The 20,824-nt window shown below is 45.0% G+C and overlaps 1 protein-coding gene across 5 annotated transcripts in view; it reads right to left on the bottom strand.

Moving 5' to 3' along the window:
- Positions 1 to 20,824, bottom strand: part of ESRP2 (epithelial splicing regulatory protein 2) — a 49,634-nt gene that overhangs the window by 12,324 nt on the left and 16,486 nt on the right. For 3 of the 5 annotated variants that reach the window (XM_053399526.1, XM_053399527.1, XM_053399529.1), the window contains exons 4-13: positions 14,735 to 14,848; positions 13,145 to 13,259; positions 12,144 to 12,242; positions 11,947 to 12,007; positions 9,001 to 9,111; positions 8,174 to 8,306; positions 7,443 to 7,485; positions 6,226 to 6,527; positions 1,607 to 1,828; positions 1,014 to 1,212 (exon numbers count right to left, since the gene is read on the bottom strand). In XM_053399526.1, the coding sequence (XP_053255501.1) occupies positions 1,014 to 1,212; positions 1,607 to 1,828; positions 6,226 to 6,527; positions 7,443 to 7,485; positions 8,174 to 8,306; positions 9,001 to 9,111; positions 11,947 to 12,007; positions 12,144 to 12,242; positions 13,145 to 13,259; positions 14,735 to 14,848 (1,399 nt within the window). The remainder of the gene's footprint in view (positions 1 to 1,013; positions 1,213 to 1,606; positions 1,829 to 6,225; positions 6,528 to 7,442; positions 7,486 to 8,173; positions 8,307 to 9,000; positions 9,112 to 11,946; positions 12,008 to 12,143; positions 12,243 to 13,144; positions 13,260 to 14,734; positions 14,849 to 20,824) is intronic. The other 2 variants (XM_053399528.1, XM_053399530.1) reach the window with 1 other exon arrangement.

Raw genomic sequence — 20,824 nt, 5'->3', positions numbered from 1 at the left:
CTCTCTCCTTAATTCCACCCCCATCATCTGAAGTGTGGGGAATGGTGGTAGCCCCAAATTGTGGAACTCACTCTCCACAAAGATGTACCTACACACTATCATGACTCAGCTTCCACTGTATTCCACTGGATGGCCATCTGTCAGAGAGTCTTCAGCTGTCATTCCTGCATTGCTGGGGGGTGGACTAGATGACCCTTGGGACCCCCAACTCTACAATTCTATGGCTGCATGATTCTATGCTGAAGCTGTACCTTGTTGCCACACCTTTTGACATGTTTATTTTTTTGGGTGGGGGGGCACTTCTTTTGTTTTGTTTAACCTATGTTGTGCTGCTTTTGTTTAGAATTGTTATGCATTTTATGATTTATTTTAAAAAATGGCTTTACAGTACTTGTTTTTAATTGTATGATTATATTGTTGTGACCCGCTTTAGGACCTTATGGTGAAAGGCAGGTAACAAATCTTATAAACAAACATGCAAAATAAATAAAACTCAGGATAACGGTTCATGAGGATTAAAAGAGGATAGGACAAATTCATGGAGGATAAGCAAATTTGCTCTATCATGTGCCCTCAAGACCATGCTCTGGATATGCTTATATTAGGGCTATGAAAGTTTATTACAGATATCCTTCCCTTCTAGCAATGAGTGACAGTTTCCTCCCCCCTAAAAATAATAAGTTACCCTTGACTTCCTAAAAAAAGGCACCTACATTGAGAGGTTGCTGATACACATACTTAATTCATTAAGATAAATAAATCAAAAGTATAGTTAAAAGGCAGGTGATCAATCGGCTAAAATTATTGAAGCGGTCAACAGCCCTAACAGCTTCAGAATCACATCTGATTTGGGGCCCAGCTTCCAGTCCCAGCCTATCCACGGAGGGGTGATTACAGACCGCAACTCAACCCAAGACAGAGAGGGCAAGACCCCCACCACAGCGCCATCAGCACCTACCAGAGCGTCCCCCGTTAGCAGCACAGAAGAGAGCAGAAGAACTTGGGAGACTTACATGGTAACTTACATGGTGGCGGAGACAAGCCACTACGATTTAAAGTGCCACCCATTAAAACAAAATTCATCTCCTCTCCTGAACACTGGAACACTTCCACGTAACGGTCCTTCATCATCTTCTTGTGGCACTTCTGGGCCACCAGGAAAGCCCGGTCAGAAGATTTCATCTGGATAAAAGCATCGCCAGAGGGACGGCCCTGGAAGACAGAAGAAACCAGGCAAGGGGATGGAAGAGAAGTTAAATGGGGCATTCTCCCCACTCTTGTAGTCAGTGGTCCCATCAGTAATTTTAGCATATTATTCTTTTTAAGCAAAGCTTAATTCTTAAAGGAATTATTCCGTTGATTGCTGCACAGTTTACATGTCTAAAATATTGAAAGCATCAATATTTAAAGATCATGTGATCCCCACCCCCCGGAGGATTCTGTTCTGGGCACCTCGTATCCCAGCTTGATTGATTGGGCCTTCTCTGGACATTACATAAATGAAGAAGTTGGGAGCTCTTGGGCTGTTTCTCCAATGGCCAAATTCAGTTTCTCCACCCGTTGCTTCTAACTGAAACGCTAGGGAAACCATCTTGAATTCCCATACCTGCTGGTTCAGGACCATGTGGACTCCGTGTGGCTTGATGTCTGCAGTAGCATCTCCCATGAACTCCAGGATGTCGTCGATCCCAGCCGTGTAAGGCAGGCCTCTGAGCCGCACACAGTCTCGCACGCTGCCAGCAGCGATGGTGTACGGAGGTGGCATCACGGGGATGATAGGTGTGGGGAGGGTGGGGATGAGAGGCGTCGACATGTACCTGTTGAGGACCTGTTGACAAAGAATCAGGGGTGGAAACAGAAGCAAGCAGGGCTGAGTAAAAGGGACGTTTTCCAAGATGGGAGGCATAGCCAGAAGGCAGCCGTAGACGAAACTGAATGCTGAATGACATGTAACAGATTGGCATGCAAAATTCTTGGAATACGCTGCCATGGGCAGAATTGCTCATTCAAGGAGTAAGCAACAACAAATATTTATTTATGAAAAACTGGGTAAATTTTATTCAGTACGGTAGATCTAGAGGATGCGTGTCTTATATGTGTTGCAGTTTTTCCCTCTTGCTGCAGATTGGATTTTGTTTTCTGTTTGGGGGATTTATTTATTCATTGGAAAATAATATTTATTCGAGAAGGTACCAGCTTTCCGTAACAAGGCTTGACAACTTAGGCGATTGGTTTTTGCTTATGCATAGATTGATGATTTTTTTTTAATGTGTAAAATTACAATAAATCTTTTTTTTAAACCCCTAACCCTGATGGCTGTGCTCCACCCTCCACTGCCACAAGCAGTGTGCTTCTGAATGCAGTTTCTGGAAACTACAGGAGGGGAAAGTGCTGTGGTGCTCAAGTCCTACTTGCAAGACCAGAAAGCTGGATTCAAAAGACCTTTGGCCTTATCCAGAAGGTCTCCTCCTATCTTCTCACTCATATGAAACTGCTGTTTCCCACCCTGAATCCTTGGCAGGTGATGCGCTACAAACCAAAGTTAAAATAAAACCAAGAACTCAGAAGGGCAAAAGCTTCACACAGAGCAGCTCCAGACTGCAAACTAACCCAAAGCACAAGACTAGAAGTTCACATTTTAGGAAACACAGTAGCCACGTTTGGACAAGAATAGCCAAGTAGGTTTTTGCATAAATGAACAAAAAGCTCTTTTTTCCTTCAATGAGGCAAGCAAATTGAAGTAGGAAGTAATTGTTTTCTAGTTTTTCCAAGCAGGCAAGATACAAACCACCAACTTCAGAACAAGAAATGATAGCCAACCAGCTTCCAACTGTGGCTTAATGTCCTGTCTTGTTTCAAATGTGGTAATTATAGTTTTCCAGTTCAGTTGAAATGGGAAACTATGGTTAATTAGAGACTTCCTGGTTTGACTGTTCGGGCTACAAAGGGAGGATCAAAGAGGATGCATGCACAGGTAAAAGGCTAATTAAAACTGAATATGATAATCCAAACTGGGCCAGCAGTTGTTCAGCTGTGATCCAGAGTGTGACTTAAGCAGGAATCAATATGTCATAAATTGAGGAATGGATACTGAACTTAAAAATCCAGCTGCAACTGTTCTGATAAAGCACAGTGAAACAGAAATGCTAGGAAGGCACGCTTTCACTTGCAACAAACTCTGTTTCACAGAGATTTGTTGATCAAAATATGCCACTTATTATTTATGCTTATTATTATATGGCTTGCGGAGAGCTGCGCGAAGCTCAAAGCCTGGGCGCGCTGAGCTCAGCGCGCCCAGGCTTCGGCATGCAGGCAACTCTCCGCAAGCCATGGGAGCCCAGCGCCGGGCTCCCACGGCTTGCAGAGAGCTGCGCGAGGCCTGGAGAGCAAGAGGGGTCGGTGTGCACCGACCCCTCTCACTCTCCAGGCTTCAGCGAAAGCCTGCATTCGCCCCATAGGACGCACACACATTTCCCCTTCATTTTTGGAGGCGAAAAAGTGTGTCCTATAGGGCGAAAAATACGGTACCTCTTTGCAGCCAGGGGAGGGGTGATCTAGCCAGCATTATGAAACCTCAGCTGTGAGCACTGATGGGAGCAAGTAAGTGATATAGGAGTAAAACTAAGCAGGTAGATCTTCTCCTGCTTGGGGAATCACTCCAGGGAAATGCAGAAAGAGTCCTGCAATGGGTTGCTGCGGACCACCATATCTCAGTTTGACAAGCCAAGATATGGACAAGCCTTGGGTTACTTATCCAGCCCTTTCACTCTTCCCATTGCAGCAAGAAAAACAAGCCAGGAACTCTTCAGTTAACTATAATTTCACCCAAACCACGAAACAATAGTTAATTACTCAAGAACAAGCCAGGATATTAAGCCACGGTTTGAAGATGGGTTTCTGGCTTGTTCCAAAGCTTGTTCATTTCCTAGCTTGGACAAAATGGGAAACTGTAGAAAACTGAAGACTTCTTGGTTTGCTTGTTCCCTTAATCACAGGGTTGTTTGTATCTTGGTTTATTAATAAAGCAAATATATGATAGTCCAAGTGCAGCTAGTGCATCATTTCCATGACCCAGGAGAGAGAGAGAGAGAGAGAGAGAGAGAGAGAGAGAGAGAGAGAGAGAAACTTAACTGAGTCTGATGAGCAACAGGCTGTAGTAAGTGGGAAGAAATGTGCCACTCTCTCAATTGCTCATTATTGGTACAATCCCAGCCCACATTACATCAGCACCTTTACATCATATACACAGAAGGGAAGTGGGGGTCAGGGCACGCTGCACCTACAAAGTGAGCAAGGACTCTGAACAAAAGGGTGCACACACTGTCCAGCTGCCAAAAACAACAAGCACTGCAGACTAGCAGCCTCTGAGATCCTTGCTTGCTTTGAACAAGCTCCCCAAAAAATAGAAGTATGAGCCACAGATTAATTTGGGACATCCTTGGAAAAAACAGCACAAGCCTCTCCTTGCCACACTGCTTAGCTTGCGATGCTCTTCCCTCTAATCATGCAGGAAGTGATATTGGTTACCTGCCTCAGACGTATTATGACACCTGAACCCTGGTCATTTTTCTCTGGTATGTTATTATGTTTCGTTACATTTAAGTGGTACAGACATAATATGAAAATAAATGAAAAGTAACCAACTGCTAAAGTTGGTTAAATGCTACAGATAGCTGTTATAACTTGAGCCCTGCTCAACCGTTTTGTTTTAATGACAAGGAAAGCCTCCATGAAATGACATTACATGTTCCAAAAAGCACGTGCGCACACGCACACACACACAGAGAGAGAGAGAGAGAGAGAGAGAGAGAGAGAGCACGCAAACACAACAACTACCACCAGCTCCCACTTGCAGAAAGATTGCTTATTATCATTTGCCAGATCTGGGCCAGGGGAAATCTCTGCTTCTCACTGGTCCCCTTGCCTCCCAGTTCCCATGAGCTACTTTCTGAAGCTTCTCCCTCTTGGGTTCCTCCCAACAGACAGAAACCAGACAGAAATAATTGGAGACAAGCTGCCTGTTGAGGCCCATTGTTCAAAAGCTGATTAAAAGAGGACAAGGGGGAGGCAGAGCAGCAAATAAAGTGGCTGCTGTCTGGCAATGCACTTGTTCGGTCATAGCTATTCAGCCACACACAAAAATCTGTGAGGTCACCCTTGCCCCAACCTGTTGCCCTCCTGATGTTCTGGACTGGAACTCCCATCTGTAACTGTGCTGGCTGGGGGGGCAGTGATGGAAGTTAACACTCCCAGACACCTGGAGGGCAACAGGTTACAGAAGGCTTGGTGAGGCCTTAGTGGCTTCTGCTGCAACAGGCTAACAATAGTGCAATCCTAAACACGCCCACTCAGAAGTCAGTCTTACTGAGTTCAATGGGACTCACTGCCAGGTAAATGTAGTTAGGATTACAGCCTAGCAGAGCTCCTGCCCTGGGTTTGAGCTTAGATTGCCTTATTTTCCTGTTCCAAGAACTCCTAACTTGTTAAAAATAGGATTCCATGTCAGCAGCGTCTGCATATGCATTTTCTGTTTATCAGTCACTGCTCTTAATAAAAATAGATTCAATGGAATAACTGCACAGACATGGAAGCTGCATGTGCCAGACCAATGAGATGGACATGCTCTAGGTTAATACTGATCGAGATGGCCCATTATCAGGGCAGCTTCTTAAGTTCACACATGACTCAGTATAACACAGCTTTGTGTGCTCCTAAATGAGGTTCAGTAAATAATGTGTTACATGGATACACCAACCTGAACCCAAGACGGTGATTTTCGGTATAGCAATTCTTCACCTTCCACTACCTAGCAGTTGTTTCTTCACAATAGTGACATTTGGGTGCTAAACCCAGGTTGGCTCTCATTCAGGAGGTCCCTGCCCTTGCAAGTGGGGAAAGAACAAGACAGTTCTCGCTTGCTTGTGTGACAAGGAAGGGGAAGCAAAGGCCTCAGCAAGAAATAGCAGCTTTGCTTTGGCTGCATGGAAGTCAAAGCTCCTACTGGTAGGATGGAAGAAAGAAGCAGTGGAGGTTGGGTGAATGGGGCCCTGGCAAACCAACAGCCTGTCTGCCCTCAGTCACCTCCTAGCAGCAATGCAGCTTCTTGCCAAGAAAGGAATGGGGAACCTCTGGCCCTCCAGACGTTGCAGTTCCCTGTGACACAGTGATGAGCCACTCTTCTCTCTCCCCACTTCCATATACACAGAATTGGGCAAGTGCTCTAACCTGCTGGACTTCTGCTGCTGTGCTTCTGAAGAGCTCAATGTATCGCTTCCCCAAGATCTCCTTGTGTTTCTTAAGTGCATTCTGCGCGTACTCTTCACAGGCGAACAAGACGAAAGCATCTCCCGTAGGCCGGCCGTCTGGATACTTGACAAAGAGAAGCCCCTCCTTCCCTCCTGTGACGGGGCACTCGGGTCCCAGGAACCCCAGGACATCCTCAGGAGTGGCTGTGAAAGGGAGACCCCGCATCCGGATGATGACTTGGTTCTCCTTGGAGAGGAACTGAGCTACTTCGTTGGAGGTACCTGTGGGTGGGCAGGGGGTGAAGAGTTACAATAATTTGCTATATCTCTTTTACACATACCTGGCATTTAATTAACTGGACCAAAGAACCTAGGAAGTTGCCTTATACCAAGTCAGACCATTGGTCCATCTAGCTCAGTACTGTCTGCCCTGACTGGCAGCAGCTTTCCAGGGTTTCAGGAAAGGGGCATCACCAGCCCTACCTGGAGATGCCAGGGATGGATCCTGGAACCTGCATGCAGGATAGATGCTCGATCGTTGAGATACTTTCCCCAACTTTTGAAGCAACTTTTAAGATGATCAAAAGTATTTCAAAATGAATTCATCTAACCCAGGGATGGGGAACCTAGGACCCTCTTGATGTTGCTGATCAACTCCCACCATCCCTCACCATTTGCCACACTGACTGGGGCTGATGGGAGCTGGAGTCCAAGAGTGCCTGGAGGGCCACTGGTCAACAACCCTTGATCTAATGTGATTGGTTAAAATGTTGCAACCCTATCAAACATTACCGACCATTCAATGGCATCTGTAAAGTACTGTCAAGCACTCAGTTCCCCTGCACTTGCACACTTCAGCACAGTCTAGCATTACAATACATTACAGGGGGTAACTCTTTGAGGCAGGTCTTTCTTGTTTACTGCTAATTATTTCACAAGCAGGCCTGGAAACTGAGCCAGTGCAGTTAGCGATATTGTCATAATGCCCAGTCCCAGCTAGTAATCCCACATCATCCTGAGCTAACTGCGGTTTCCAAGTAGCCTTCAAAGGCAGCCCCAGGTAAAGTGCATGACAGTAGTCTAACCAGGAAGCTAATGGAGCATGGATAGTACACTGTAAATTTATTTTGTTTTCGCACATTCACAACAGCAAACTTTCAATGGCAAAGCTGACAAGGTTTATTCCAAACTTCTCACCTCCAGCAATCTTCAAAAATTCTTCCCCAGTTGCTTTGTAAACCTGAAGTAAAGAAAGAAAAAAATAAAGTCCTGTGTTGGTGCGACAGATTATACTACTAAATCTGAACAACATTAGCATTGCATAACTTCTGAACTTTTTTTTTTTGACACACAGGTTTTTAACCCTTCTGTGTATGCAAAACACATTTTACTGATCTGATAATGCAGAGGTCAGCAAACCTTCTGGGCCCAGAAGCACCACACACAGAGCAACCTTTTACACTGGTTAACACAAAATGCGTCTTCCAAGCCTAATTACAGCAGAGGGAGGAGTGAGGGGAGGGGACCCTGTGGGCACATATTGATGATCCCTCAAATTAACATGACCACATGTCCTATTTTACAGAGGACAGTCCTCCATTTTATTCCCCACTAGGATGAGATGCATCCATTTAAATCATAGCATCTCAATTCTATTTCAATTGTAGTTAATTATTACTGAATTTCCATCTTTAACTGCAAATTAGCACATGCACGTTTTATGGAAATATGTACTCTCTTTTTGGGTGATGTTAGATCAAACAGCTAGTATTATTTGACAATGGCTTGGATTTAATGTTGAAATAGGAAAGCTAGTAAAGATAAATCTGTTTCTTTTCATTTATTCATCCATTCCGCACTTTTTCTTGTACAAACCACAGAGGCTAACAACATCCAAAAGCATTCAGACCTGAACCCAAGCGATGTACCTCAATGTATCTGCTACCCATGTGGTGCTTGTGCCGCTCTAGGGCCAAATCTCTCTGCTCAGAGTTGACAAATCGCACCAGGGCCTCTCCATTCCTCCTTCCTTGGGCGTTCAGGCACAGGGCCACCCCACCTCTAGCAGGGAGACACACAAAAAAGATGAACAAGGATGACTTCATCTACATCCTGAAAAAAACAATTACTCTTTTATTCTTCCAGGGCAGAGTGCATGGATGCAAGACATATTTAAGGAAAAGCAGGAACATTTTTTCAGCTCAAAGGCCACATTGATTTTTTGGGAACATTCCAGGGGCTACATACGTTGGGGTGGGGTGGGGGAGAGGCTAAATTGGTCAGAACAATGGATCTGACTCTTAGCTTGGTACTAAGCTACATTCCCAACCTTGCAAAAGTCAGACACCCCCCCTTTCTGTCCCCCATCAAAGCAAGCCAGAAGCAACATCACTATTCAAGAACGCATTCCAGCAGGGGAAAGCACTTGTGAAAGGTCCAGAGCTTGGCACGGGTCTGTGGAGAGCAGGGAGTGCCCTGAGGGTCAGCCAGAGCCCCCTGGCCAGAGGTTGCCCATCGCTGCAGTAAAGTTTGGGACTTGAGTAGACAACTAAGGCTGCAACCCTAAGGGCCCTTATCAGCTGGGACCTATTTGTATCTTGACTTCTCAAGTCATATGGGCTGACAGCCTAAAAGCCTCTTTCTCTCCCAAGTGCTTGGAATCCTTCAGCAGGAAAATGTAACACACATACAAATTTGTAGCAATGAAGTCAAATAGCACTGCATCCTGAACAGGGAACTTTACAGCAGATCTTACTTGGCAATATTAAGGCCTTTGAAAAACCGAGCAATGTCCTGGTCGGAAGACTGCCAAGGGAGCCCTCTGGCACGTATTACTGTTTCGCTGTCCACTGCTTCTGATTTACTACTGTGGAAAAGAAAAAGGAGGACGTTTGAGATCAGCAACTGATCCAAGCACTCCACAATTCTTTTTAAACTATGCTGCAAGCAACCATGTAATAAGCACACTAGTGTTGAGTTCTTTCTACAAAACATATTATGCTATTTGGCAATTCTGGTGTGCACAACTTCAGCCACTGGAGTGGGAGCCTCAACCCCTTTCACAATTGAGGCCAGGAGCCAAAGAACTACACAATGAGTTCTGTGCAACCCAAGCATCTGTGTGCTTGCCTTTCTTGAACAATAACACATCCTGCTAACTCAGGTGTCCACATAGTTTTAAATGTGAGAGAGCTTGTTATATGGGATAGGAGAATTCGGATATTCAAGGAGGGGGAAGTGCAAACCATTCCACTGGATGAAAATAGCTCTTTGGATCCCAGCCAGGATGTGAAATGAAACATGAGCTTGAGCTTGCAGGAAGCGAAAGACACCGCTCCAAGATAGTGCATTCAAAGCAAAACATAGGTGCACACTGGACTGGCAAGGCTATTGCGATTGCTCTTTCCTGCACAGCCAAAACATTTAGAGGCTACCCCTGGTGTAGATAGCACTGAGCTAGAAGAACGATTTGATATAAGGAGGCAGCTTGAGTCCCTGCTTTGAGCAATGGAAAATGGATGCCATTCAAGACACACTGCCACCTCCCAAATAAAGGACAAATTTCGCCATTTCACTATCACATTTTTAACAACAACAAAAAAAGATACTGCTTTTCTGCTTAAAGATTAAACAGCACATACAATAAAAGAATCCCCTTAGTAACTGTGATGCAGCACAGAATATATAACACATCTAAGAAAAAAAGAGAATCCAGATTATCCAATGCAATAAAAGAAAAACAGCACACTATCAGAAATCAAACCAGCCAAAAGATTTGACAAGCTGCAGGAAGCCCCCTGTTGTCCATCTGCCTGTGTCCATCTGTAAATTTGCCTGTGGCTTTTTTCTCTCCCTTCCCCTGCTTGCCATATTAGCTTATTTGCGTGTTTTTAATTTAAAGCAATCCAATCACACCCTTCTCCATCTCTTAAGGACCCAGCAAAACAACCACACATCCTGTGACCCAGGAAATGGGACTGAGGAAAGGCTGGGGAAGGGGAAATTCTCAAGCTCCTGCTGAAGCAAGTTGTCAGTCAGCTGGCCTAGATGCCAACTGCCCATTCACTAATACAGCAGATTACACACTCCTGACGATTTCATTTCAGCCTGACAAATGCACACTCAGTCAGAGACACACTAAGAGTGAAGAGCAAAGTGTGCAAATGCCCGCTGAGAAGGTTGGCTCAAGAGAGGTGGCAGCCCTTGACTCGAGGCAGCCTGCAAGGCAGGAGACTTCCAAGAAGCTCAGAAAGAGCACCAAGATAAACAGAGTTGTCCCTTCATGTAGTCACCTCTCTCTCTCTCTCTCTCTCTCTCTCTGGTGGCAGCACAAGTACAAAGACCAAGCATGCCCCAAACCTTCCCACACAATTTGAGGCAGCCTGCCTTTCATTGCTTACATTACGTCCAACTGCAGTTTGCAATACAGTTCTACAGTATAACTGCTCCTTTCCCCCATCCCTTTGGACTGAAAGAAAAGAATATAGGATATTCTGTGAGAAAAACCTTACGAGGGGCTGTTTAACTTTTAATGCAACAGGCAAAAATGGGTAAAGGTATCTAAAGGTCCGATTGCAACGGTGTAACGATCGGTGTCTAGGTGCTTTAATTATTTTGGTATTATTGCATCCAAGCTGCTGGAGGGTCAACGGCCACATCTGCATCAACGTATAGGTTTCTTAGATGCATGGGAAAAAATGGGGAACATGTTCTGGATTCATGCAAAACATTTTACTGTGGCCCACTGGGATTCCATGTCTTATGAGGAATAAGTTGTATCAGCAACATGGACAAATTCTTCTCATAACAAGTTTGGTGTTTAAAGAAAACACCACTAAAATAATGGATCAAACTCTTTTATGTGCTTGTGGAAAAAAGAAACAAGCACTTATATTTGGAAGACTTATGAAGGCTCCCCTTCAACCCCACCGCCTCAAATACATACCTGTGATATACTGGAATAAAGAGTGCATATGTGTGTGTGTGTGTGTGTGTGTGTGTGTGTGCAAGTTTGGAAAAGGCTGTGGCCCTCCACAGGTTGTTGGGATTCTCAACTATCATCAGCCTCAGCTGATGGGATGATGGGAATTATATAATCCAGAACTTATAGGTAGCCCACTGATTATGTTCGTATTAGCAAAAATGAGCTTCCTGAAAGATTTAGACTGGCTCTTTTTTTTAAAAGCAAGTGTTTAATTTAGTCAAGATTTATATATTACATTTGGTTATACCCACTGCAATTTCTGATGCAAACACTGGGAATTTTTCTTTTGTTTAAACTTGAGCACACTAACCACTTTGGGAAAACTCATATATGAATGCTAAAATGAGCAAAAACAGAAGTGCCCAGCTTGTTTTAGATTTATGTACATGTTTGCACCACCTTGACCCATTCTCTCCCTGCCCCACCAACAAAGAAACTCTCCCTAGAATCAGAAGGTCTAGAAATCAAAAGAAAACCAGATTCATGGGATGCACCAGGTATGGGAAGCTTTGGCACTCCAGAAGTAGTTGGACTGCAACTCCCATCATCCCTGGCTATGGGCCATGCTTATGGGGGCTGATGGGAGTTGTAGTTCAGCAACATATAGAGGGCCAATGGTTCCTCACACCAGGGTGACAGAATCATCTTGGGGACAGAGATGTTTGCACCCCCCTCCCAATCATGGACCCATTGCTGCACTGTGAAGCTACTACTTACCAGGGTCCAGTTTCATATTTGTATTTCACAGTTTCTGGGACAGTGAACCTGTGATCTGCAACTGATCAAAACACATTAAAAAATACTTTATTTTTCAAATGGAAATGCACACAGAAGATTGAAGAGAGAAAAACTGGTATTTGTCAGCCATGATGGAAAAGTGCCCACATTCAGCAGAAGCAATTGTTTCCACTTACCACATGTATCCGGCAGCATGCTGAAAATAATGGCCACCATGGCTTTCACTTGCCACACTCCAAAATCTTCCTCTGCTTCGTTAATCCTAAAGCCTATATCTAGACAGCATGTTCAGGAAAACAGGGCAAAGGGTTTCACGAGCTACAAGGACACACAATTATGGCAGTGAATACACCATAGGCTGATTAATATTGATTCTGTTTGTCAAGACAGCAGGCTGCCATTATGAAGAGTTCTATCAGAAAAATGATGATCCGACCGCAATTGATACATGCACAAGTGCATAGTAAGAAACATCAGCAGCATATATGGCTATGGTCTCCATGAAGTAAAGGCTACACACAATTACTAGTGCTTTTTCCCCCAGGGGGTACTCAAGGGTACACAGTACCACCACCTCTCTTTTTTTGGTTGAAATGTGTGGCACTTACTGTAACAACTTCATGGTGAGTACCGACACCTATTTTTCTAGAAAAAAGCACTATATTCAGCTACATGGGTTGTTGTTATTTCACTACAGTGATAGAGCAGGGATTGAACTACAGCTCCAGATATCACGGCCAATGATCAAAGATCTTGGACTACAGATCCCATCCATGCTAGGGTGAATGCTATGTTTTCTAGAACAGGGATGGCCCACGCCTGCATTCTGCAGGGTGGATTATTCTCGGGACAGTGATCTAGGAACCTGAAGTGTATTATGCCACATAAACTACCCCAACTCTACAGTACCATTGGTGCAACCTAGCAGGAAAAGGGTAGATGGGTCACATGTGCTGAGTCACAGCTAGGGCATTAGAGGCAAACCCTAAAGAGAGTGTGGCATTGTGGTGTAAGCTCAGCTCTTTCTTAAAACTAAAAAAGAAAGAAAAAAGTTTTCCTTTTCCTTAAAAGTGGGGAGAAGAAATCACCCCACTGGATTAAAAGTTGGTAGGGCCACTGGGACCTGTATCAACACAAAGAGCCAATCCAGCTTTAGAAGGAGCAAGAGAAAGGATACATTCTGCCATAGACTGGATAGTTTGGTCTTTCACGGGGGCCACATTAGGGTAGCAGTCATGAAACTCTTTGCGCAGATCATAAAATGAATAAAAGCAGTCAGACAGTAGGAGATTCTGTGATGGAGAAATAGAGCATTACAAAGTCTCATTCATATCCTACACGGATGCAGGTCTTTAGTTTTCTCCAATAGTAGAAGACAAACACAAAGGCATTATTATAACTGTAATTAATATTGTTACAAAAACTCATGCAGATCTACATAGATGCAGATCCTTAGCTTTCTCCAACTAAGGTCAAATCCACACCATATATTTCATGCACACTGCTTCGCCCAAAGAATCCTGAGAACTGTAGTTCGCCCCTCACAGAGCTACAGTTCCCAGCACCCTTATACTACTGGAGGAAGCCATGGCAGTGGAGGAGAGAGGCACTCTCTGTTCATAATTAGTGACAGCTTTAATAATAATAATAATAATAATAAATTTTATTTATATCCCGCCCTCCCCAGCCGAAGCTGGGCTCAGGGCGGCTAACAACAATAAAACAATACAAAAGTACAACACAAACAACACTCTAAAATCATTCATTATAAAATTAATTAAATTCAAGCCACTGGCCACTATTGGGCCAGAGCTCCGCGAAGATTGCCGAGGGAGGGAGTCAGGCTGTGCCCTGGCCAAAGGCCTGGCGGAACAGCTCTGTCTTGCAGGCCCTGCGGAAAGATGTCAAGTCCCGCAGGGCCCTAGTCTCTTGTGACAGAGTGTTCCACCAGGTCGGAGCCACAGTACCAAGTGTTACAGTAGCACCTTGGTTTAAGAACTTAATTCATTCTGGAGGTCCGTTCTTAACCTGAAACTGTTCTTAACTTGTGGTACCACTTTAGCTAATGGGGCCTCCCGCTGCTGCCGTGCGGTTTCTGTTCTCATCCTGAAGCAAAATTCTTAACCCAAGGTACTATTTCTGGGTTAGCCGAGTCTGTAACCTGAAGCATCTGTAACTCGAGGTACCACTGTATACCAAATTGATTTGTTCTGAACTCCCTGCTCCCCTGTTCTTCTCCAGCAAGGAAGAGATTGGAAGCTTTTCTTTCTAATTTTGTTATCCACACTTTAGTGCTATGTCAAAGCCCCGTACTGTGGTTTATCTCAACCGAAACAAGCCAGCTTCAATAAATCAGTTTGAAATTGACTTGTTTCCAACAAACAGTATTTGGGATTAACAGGTTTAGGGTTTTGGAAATGTAAATTGTGGTAAATAAAATCTCTTCCTTTCAGCCATGCTAGATAGTGGGGGGGGGGGAGAGTGTGGGAGCCCAGCGGAAAGCAGGTCCCATTCCCATCATGATAACATCCAAACCTAATCATTGTGAAACTTCTGTCTCTCTTACAAGTTGCAAAAGCATTTTGTCTCAGGCAGCAAGATGATTTGGGTCAGTGCTGTGCATCTTTCACAAGTTCCACTCACATTTGGAGACTATACAATCTGCCATGGTGATGGCGAAGGGGTTGTACTTTTCAGACCTACTCTGACCACCACTGGCTGCATTCATGTTTTCCAGGCTACTGCTAGGATCCTGCTAGCCACGTACCTTTTTTGAGGCCTCTGGATGAAGGACCTGCCGAATGAGGAGCTGGCCATCTGTGCAGAATGTGTAAGTGTTTCTTCCCAGAGCCTTTAGATCACTGGATACAAGTTGGCTGAACTAGAAAAAGCAAACAGTTGTATTCAGATTTGCAAGTTTCCAACTCAGTCCCTCTTCTCGCCATTTAAAATACTAGTCACCAAATGAGCGAGTTTGAAACATGACCCAATGGAATGCTTCTGCAAAAATGTCTGAAAGGCCCAGCCCATTCTGGGAAATGCAGTCGGGAGAGGCTTGGGAAATGTGAGGGTTCCCAGAGAGGAGATTGTGGCTGCTATGGTCTTTCCCTGGTCCTCCTCCTCCTGTGCTGCTCTGAGTCAAGCCACGGTTTGGCTTAGCTTATCCTCCCAACTTGGTCCATGGTTTGAGGATTAGGGGAGGAACACAGCACATGTGATCAATTCTCTGGGAAGCTGCATGTTTGTGTTAAGCCATGATTTGGTCCAGTGTGATGTGCAAACCAGGCACTGAATGCCTGGATGAAAGGTAACTCAGACTTCTTTAAAAAATAATAATACAATAAATATAAAGTAAAATGAGGAGCAGAGCAGAGCAATCCAGTCAAACTGGGAGCAGGAAAGTTTTGGTTTCACATATTATTCTATCCCTGATTAAACACATGCACCAATTTGGCAATAGCTCAGTAATTATGTGCATCTGCCATTCAAGGGTGCCAACCACAGCCTTTTAAAAAACAAGAGAGTGTATGCCAGTGCAAGATCAGTGCTGTTTTAGCAAAAGCTACCAAACAGTTAACACTGATTAACAAGTTTCTGTTAACCAATTTGATAAGGAGAGAAAGTTAAGCAAACAATGGTCAGCAACTCAATAAAGGAGCAGATGAGGCAAAGGAGAGCAGAAGACCCAAGTGCTTAGTCCAAGCCTGCATATACAACATACATTTAAAGCACCAGACTCTTCACCCGCCCCCAACAAGAATCCTGGGCACTGTAGTTTAAGGGAACTGTAGCTATGTGAGGGAGTAAACTACAATTCCCAAGATTATTTGGCGGAAGTCACATATGGTGTTTTCACAACCCTATACATCTTTTCACAGCAGGCTGGGGCCAGATTGGAATCAGGGGCTTCCCAGTTGCTGATCTCTTTAAAACAACAAAGGATTGTCACTCCTTCCTGCAATAATATTTTTTGCAGCTATCAGACAGTGCTAATAAGCCCCAGCACAACCAGAAACCCACCAGTCTCAAGAAGTCTGCAAAGAAACAAAAAAACACAACAGCCTTTTACCATCAGAAACAGTATTTTCCACCTGTTCTCCCTCCCTTCAAGGTTCACTCATAGAGCCCAATGATGCAAAACAGTATGCACCGAAAAAAACCGTTTTCGGGGCTTGTGCCAGTTTCAAAACTAAATCCCAAGACACACTTCTATTCTTTATTCTCATTAACATGAAATTTCAGAAGTCTGCACATTTTGGAGTTCAGAGGCCTCCCTTGTTAAAGAGCGTGGAGTTCAGCAGCCTCAGAGAAACTGTCTTGATGCCAACATTTAAACAAATGTAGTCGGAGCTCTGACACCCCTCCCCCCGAGTCTGTTTTGTAGGAGTGTAGCTGTGCCCAAGGTGTGTTTGATTACAGGAATTACAGCAAAAGCAAGGTTTTGACTCAGTCAGATCCATTGTCCAAAGCACCAGATCTGAAGTCTCTTGCAGGTGACTCAGGTTAGAGGGAATCCAAACACAGTATGTATCTGAACACATTTGGTAAACAGTAACAGTTAGTTCATTAGCATCTCAATAATAGGGGACTGAGGTCAATACATAAATATATTTGTTCAAAACAGAGTGATCCAGAGCAGAGGCTTTCTATGGGGAGATAGAATCTTCCCCGCATGTCTTGAAAACCCATAGCCCGCCATTCCACTCAAGGAGCCCTCAAGGTAAAATCTCAGGTTGCTTACATTGTTGTTTAATATATGGTTGCTTTGCGCTGCAACCTGAAAATTGCCCTGATTACTGATGTCTTGGGGAGATTAACATGCAGTTCAGTTCCTTCTCCACTGGCCTCTGCCAATGTCTAGAGGGCTGATCTCCACCCAGACAGGTTGGGGAGCTATCACCAGTGGCGGCAACAGAAATCTCTGAAACAGAGCATTTTGGAGTGCGATGTCAGACATTGTGGATCAGTGGGATCCAGAGTCTTATGGGGTAGTACATGTGACTAATCCTAGTTTTATTCTCACAACAACCCTTTGAGGGAGGTTAGGCTGAGAGATCCTGACTGGCCCACCATCACCCAGCAGGCTTGACAGCAGAGTGAAGATTTGAACCTGTACAACACATGGGCACTTGGCATCAAGTCTGATTGATGGTCCCTTTAGCTCAGTGGTTTAGAGTGTGGTACTGATAACACCAAGGTTTCAGGTTTGATCGCCATATGGGAAAGAAGCATATTCCTGCATTGCAGGGGGTTGGACTAGATGATCCTCAGTGTGTCTTCCAACTTTACAATTCTATGATTCAAGGGTCATATTCTACTAAGCCCAGTCCTCGCAGGATTGACTGTCGGCAACACTTGGGGGTCTCAGAAGTCTTTCCCAGCCCCCCCTCTCTCTGCATGCCAGAGTCTGAACCTGGGATTTCTGCATCATAATCGACAATGATATTGCTATTCTGGCTCATAAACAGAACCAATAATAAAGTTGCAGTGCTAAGCATGAATCATGAAGTAACAAGAGAAAAATTATTGTAAAGGGCTTTGTTTTAAAAGTTTAGCTGCCCCCGCCAGCTCCTATAATACATTTTACCTACAAGTGAATATTTGGGCCAAGAAGGGGAAAACTGATTGAGCAGCAGATTTAGAAACTGGTTGGACAGGATTCTGGCTATTTATCTGGCAGCAGAGAGAAAAGTGGCTCAGCAAGTTTAGTCAGTTGCATGTTGGCCAAATGCCAGCATCTGTCTGCTCTCTTTTCCTCAAGACAACTCCAAGCTTGACAGCATATAACCCCTACTCCCTTTGTGCAACCACAACCTGCTTTACATTACCGTAAATGAGATGGTTGGTTGGTTTGGCTCAGTATTGTCTGCCCTGATTGGAAGTGTCTCTCCTGAGTTTCACAGGCAGGGGACATTCTCAGCTAGTCCAGCACTCTAACCACTAGGCTACACTGGTTTCTCAACACTCTGTTGGCTCAACACTCCTATTTCTAGGTATAGTAGTAACCGTAACCTCCAGGGGCAGTGTAACACAGCCATAACTCTGGCTTGACACTCCATCAATGTGTTAGCACAAACCATAGTTTCAAACCTGCTTCAGAACTATGGCCCTCAGCTAGCTGGGCATAATTCATAGATTATCAATTCAGGCATCATGGTTTAGCATCCCTTATCAAATGGAGAGCACAGTATCTGAATGGAGTCTTTGATCACATCCATAAAGGGGGTAAAGGGGACCCCTGACCATTAGGTCCAGTCATGACCGACTCTGGGGTTGTGGTGCTCATCTCGCTTTATTGGCCGAGGGAGCCGGCGTACAGCTTCTGGGTCATGTGGCCAGCATGACTAAGCTGCTTCTGGCGAACCAGAGCAGCGCACGGAAATACCGTTTACCTTCCCGCCGGAGGGATACCTATTTATCTACTTGCACTTTGACGTGCTTTCGAACTGCTAGGTTGGCAGGAGCAGGGACCGAATAAGGGGAGCTCACCCCGTCGCGGGGATTCGAACCACCGAACTTCTGATCAGCAAGTCCTAGGCTCTGTGGTTTAACCCACAGCACCACCCGCGTCCCATCTGTACCAGGCCTTTAAAGCACATGGTTTCTTCCAAAGAATCCTGGAAACAGTAGTTTGTTAAGGCCGCAGAGAACTGTAGCTCTGTAAAGAGTTAACTACAATCCCTCAGGTTTCAGGATGAAGGGTGGGGAGCCAGGAGCTTCAAATGTATGGCATGGATGTTGTTTCATGGCACTGGTGCAAACTCCAGAGAATCCTGGGTGCATAGGCACCCACAAAATTCTCACTGTGGGTGCCCGGCCTCCGTCTGCTGCCCACAGCCTTAACTCTGCCACTATGGCGGCAACTGGGCTGAGGCCTCCGCCTCTGGGCCTCTGTTGGGCTCTGCTGTGGATGTGCACCCATGCTCTGCCACCCCCATTGCGGCAGCACAGAAGCGGTGCTAGAGAGCAGCGGCAGTGTGCATGCTCAAAACGTGATGTTTTGCTGGGCACACACAGGCTGGGGCCCAAATCATTGCCTTTGTTTCATGGCCTCCCTCTTAAAAATCTGACAGCTTGTTTTCTGCTAAATCTGGTGTTGCTGCAGTCTCCAATTTGGCCTCACCAAGAGCAAGCTCGTGCCCACGAAATACTGCTGAAGAGAGATGAGTTTTTTGGATTACAAACGCACCTGCAGGCATAATAAAAGCAAAGAAACTTTCTGAAAGAGAAAGCCCCCCCCCACCTGCCAGTGGGGTTTTGCTTTTCATTCGTCTGTTAACTGTTATTCCACATGACTGAAAATGGGATCACTGTGACCTTGTGCTAAAAAGCTGCCACACGCAACAAATGCAATCCATTAAGCTGTAGCTAATTTCTTTCTGCTTCTGGCAATACACACACACACACACACACACACACACACACACACACACACAAAAGCTATGGTGGCTGGACGCTAGATCTCTTGCCCATGTAAAACATTCATGATCTCAAAGCCCAAGTTTTCACCTCCCAAAGCTGGGGTGCAGAAAAACCCGCACGCAAATCCAGTGGTGGCTGGTACCCATTGAGCCTGATAGGGCAGGGAGGCAAATGATGGGCAGAGCCAAAGAAATCCTAGATCTGATGAGTCCTACAAAGGCAGCACTGTAGAAAGGAGAATAAAGCTGACATCTGCCACCCCTTTGACAGATTGTAAGTAAGAAGGCAGGCAGGCAGGCAGCTGGCTGAGAGTGGTGGGGCAGTGCCCCATTTGCCCTAATGGAGCAGACTCGTCTGTGCAAATCCCTCTTGGTCACCCTACACACACTGAGAGCAAACACATTATCCAAGCATGCAACCAAAACAGTGCCAACCAAACATTACAGAAAAGTCTCAATAGGCTTCAGTTTGCATAAGTAGGAAGACAATAAACAACTCTTTGGTGGGGAGGGAATGGAATGGACATCTCCCAAAGACAGGAATACAAACAAAATAAGTACAGAGACATAGTAAGGAGAGGGACTATAGCATATTTATCTTATTAATATGTATATGCTGCTCTTGCTCCCAAAGGAGCCCAGGGCAGCAAACTTACCAACAATTAAAACTTCTAAATGAAGTTTTTAAAAACCTTCCAAAAACAGATCAAAAGGTTAAAACATACACTCACAGATAATAATTTCAGGGTTGTACTTAACAGGAATACGTTCTTGGACCACAACATTCTTCATCCCTGGCCAGTTGGCCATCCTAGGTGGAGCAGATGGGGGTTGGAGTCCAACAACCACTGGGGGGCCTCAGGATCCCCACCCATGATCTACCATGGCCTTTCCCAACCTGGTGCCCTCCAGGTGTTTTGGACTATAATTCCCATCAGCCCTAGCAACTACAGCTACTTGTAGCCTCCAAGCACCTGCAGGGCTCCAGGTAACAACAGTGGAGCAAATGATCACTTGTTGCCATTTGCAGCCCTGCACACCACACACCTGGAAGAACTAATGCTGCAGATGCCTTGAGATGTGCTCTGTTCTTAAAAAATTCCCCATCCAACACGGCTCTCTCACTTCCCCGCCCCACCAGCTTCCACTTCATGGCCATCTTTCAGCCTGCAAACGCCTCACTAAACACTGCCTGCTAGTCTGATTACTCCTAATCAGTGGTGGCTGGCAGTACAATCATTGTACACACACGAACACTCACACACAGCATAGCTGCACTGCTGAGAGAACCAGGAAGAAGAGAAGAATACAGGTTTTGTTGGGACAGGAGCTCACGCTCAGACCACTTCCACAAACTCTGCTTCATTCATAGTTCAGGGGCATACTATAGGGGGCTTCCAGATGACCTGGTTATTAAGCATCCATCCAGTTTTTTT

Source organism: Podarcis raffonei, chromosome 8 (genome assembly GCF_027172205.1).
Source record: "Podarcis raffonei isolate rPodRaf1 chromosome 8, rPodRaf1.pri, whole genome shotgun sequence".
Classification (NCBI taxonomy): Eukaryota; Metazoa; Chordata; class Lepidosauria; order Squamata; family Lacertidae; genus Podarcis; species Podarcis raffonei.
This window is presented reverse-complemented; position numbering and strand designations above follow the sequence as displayed.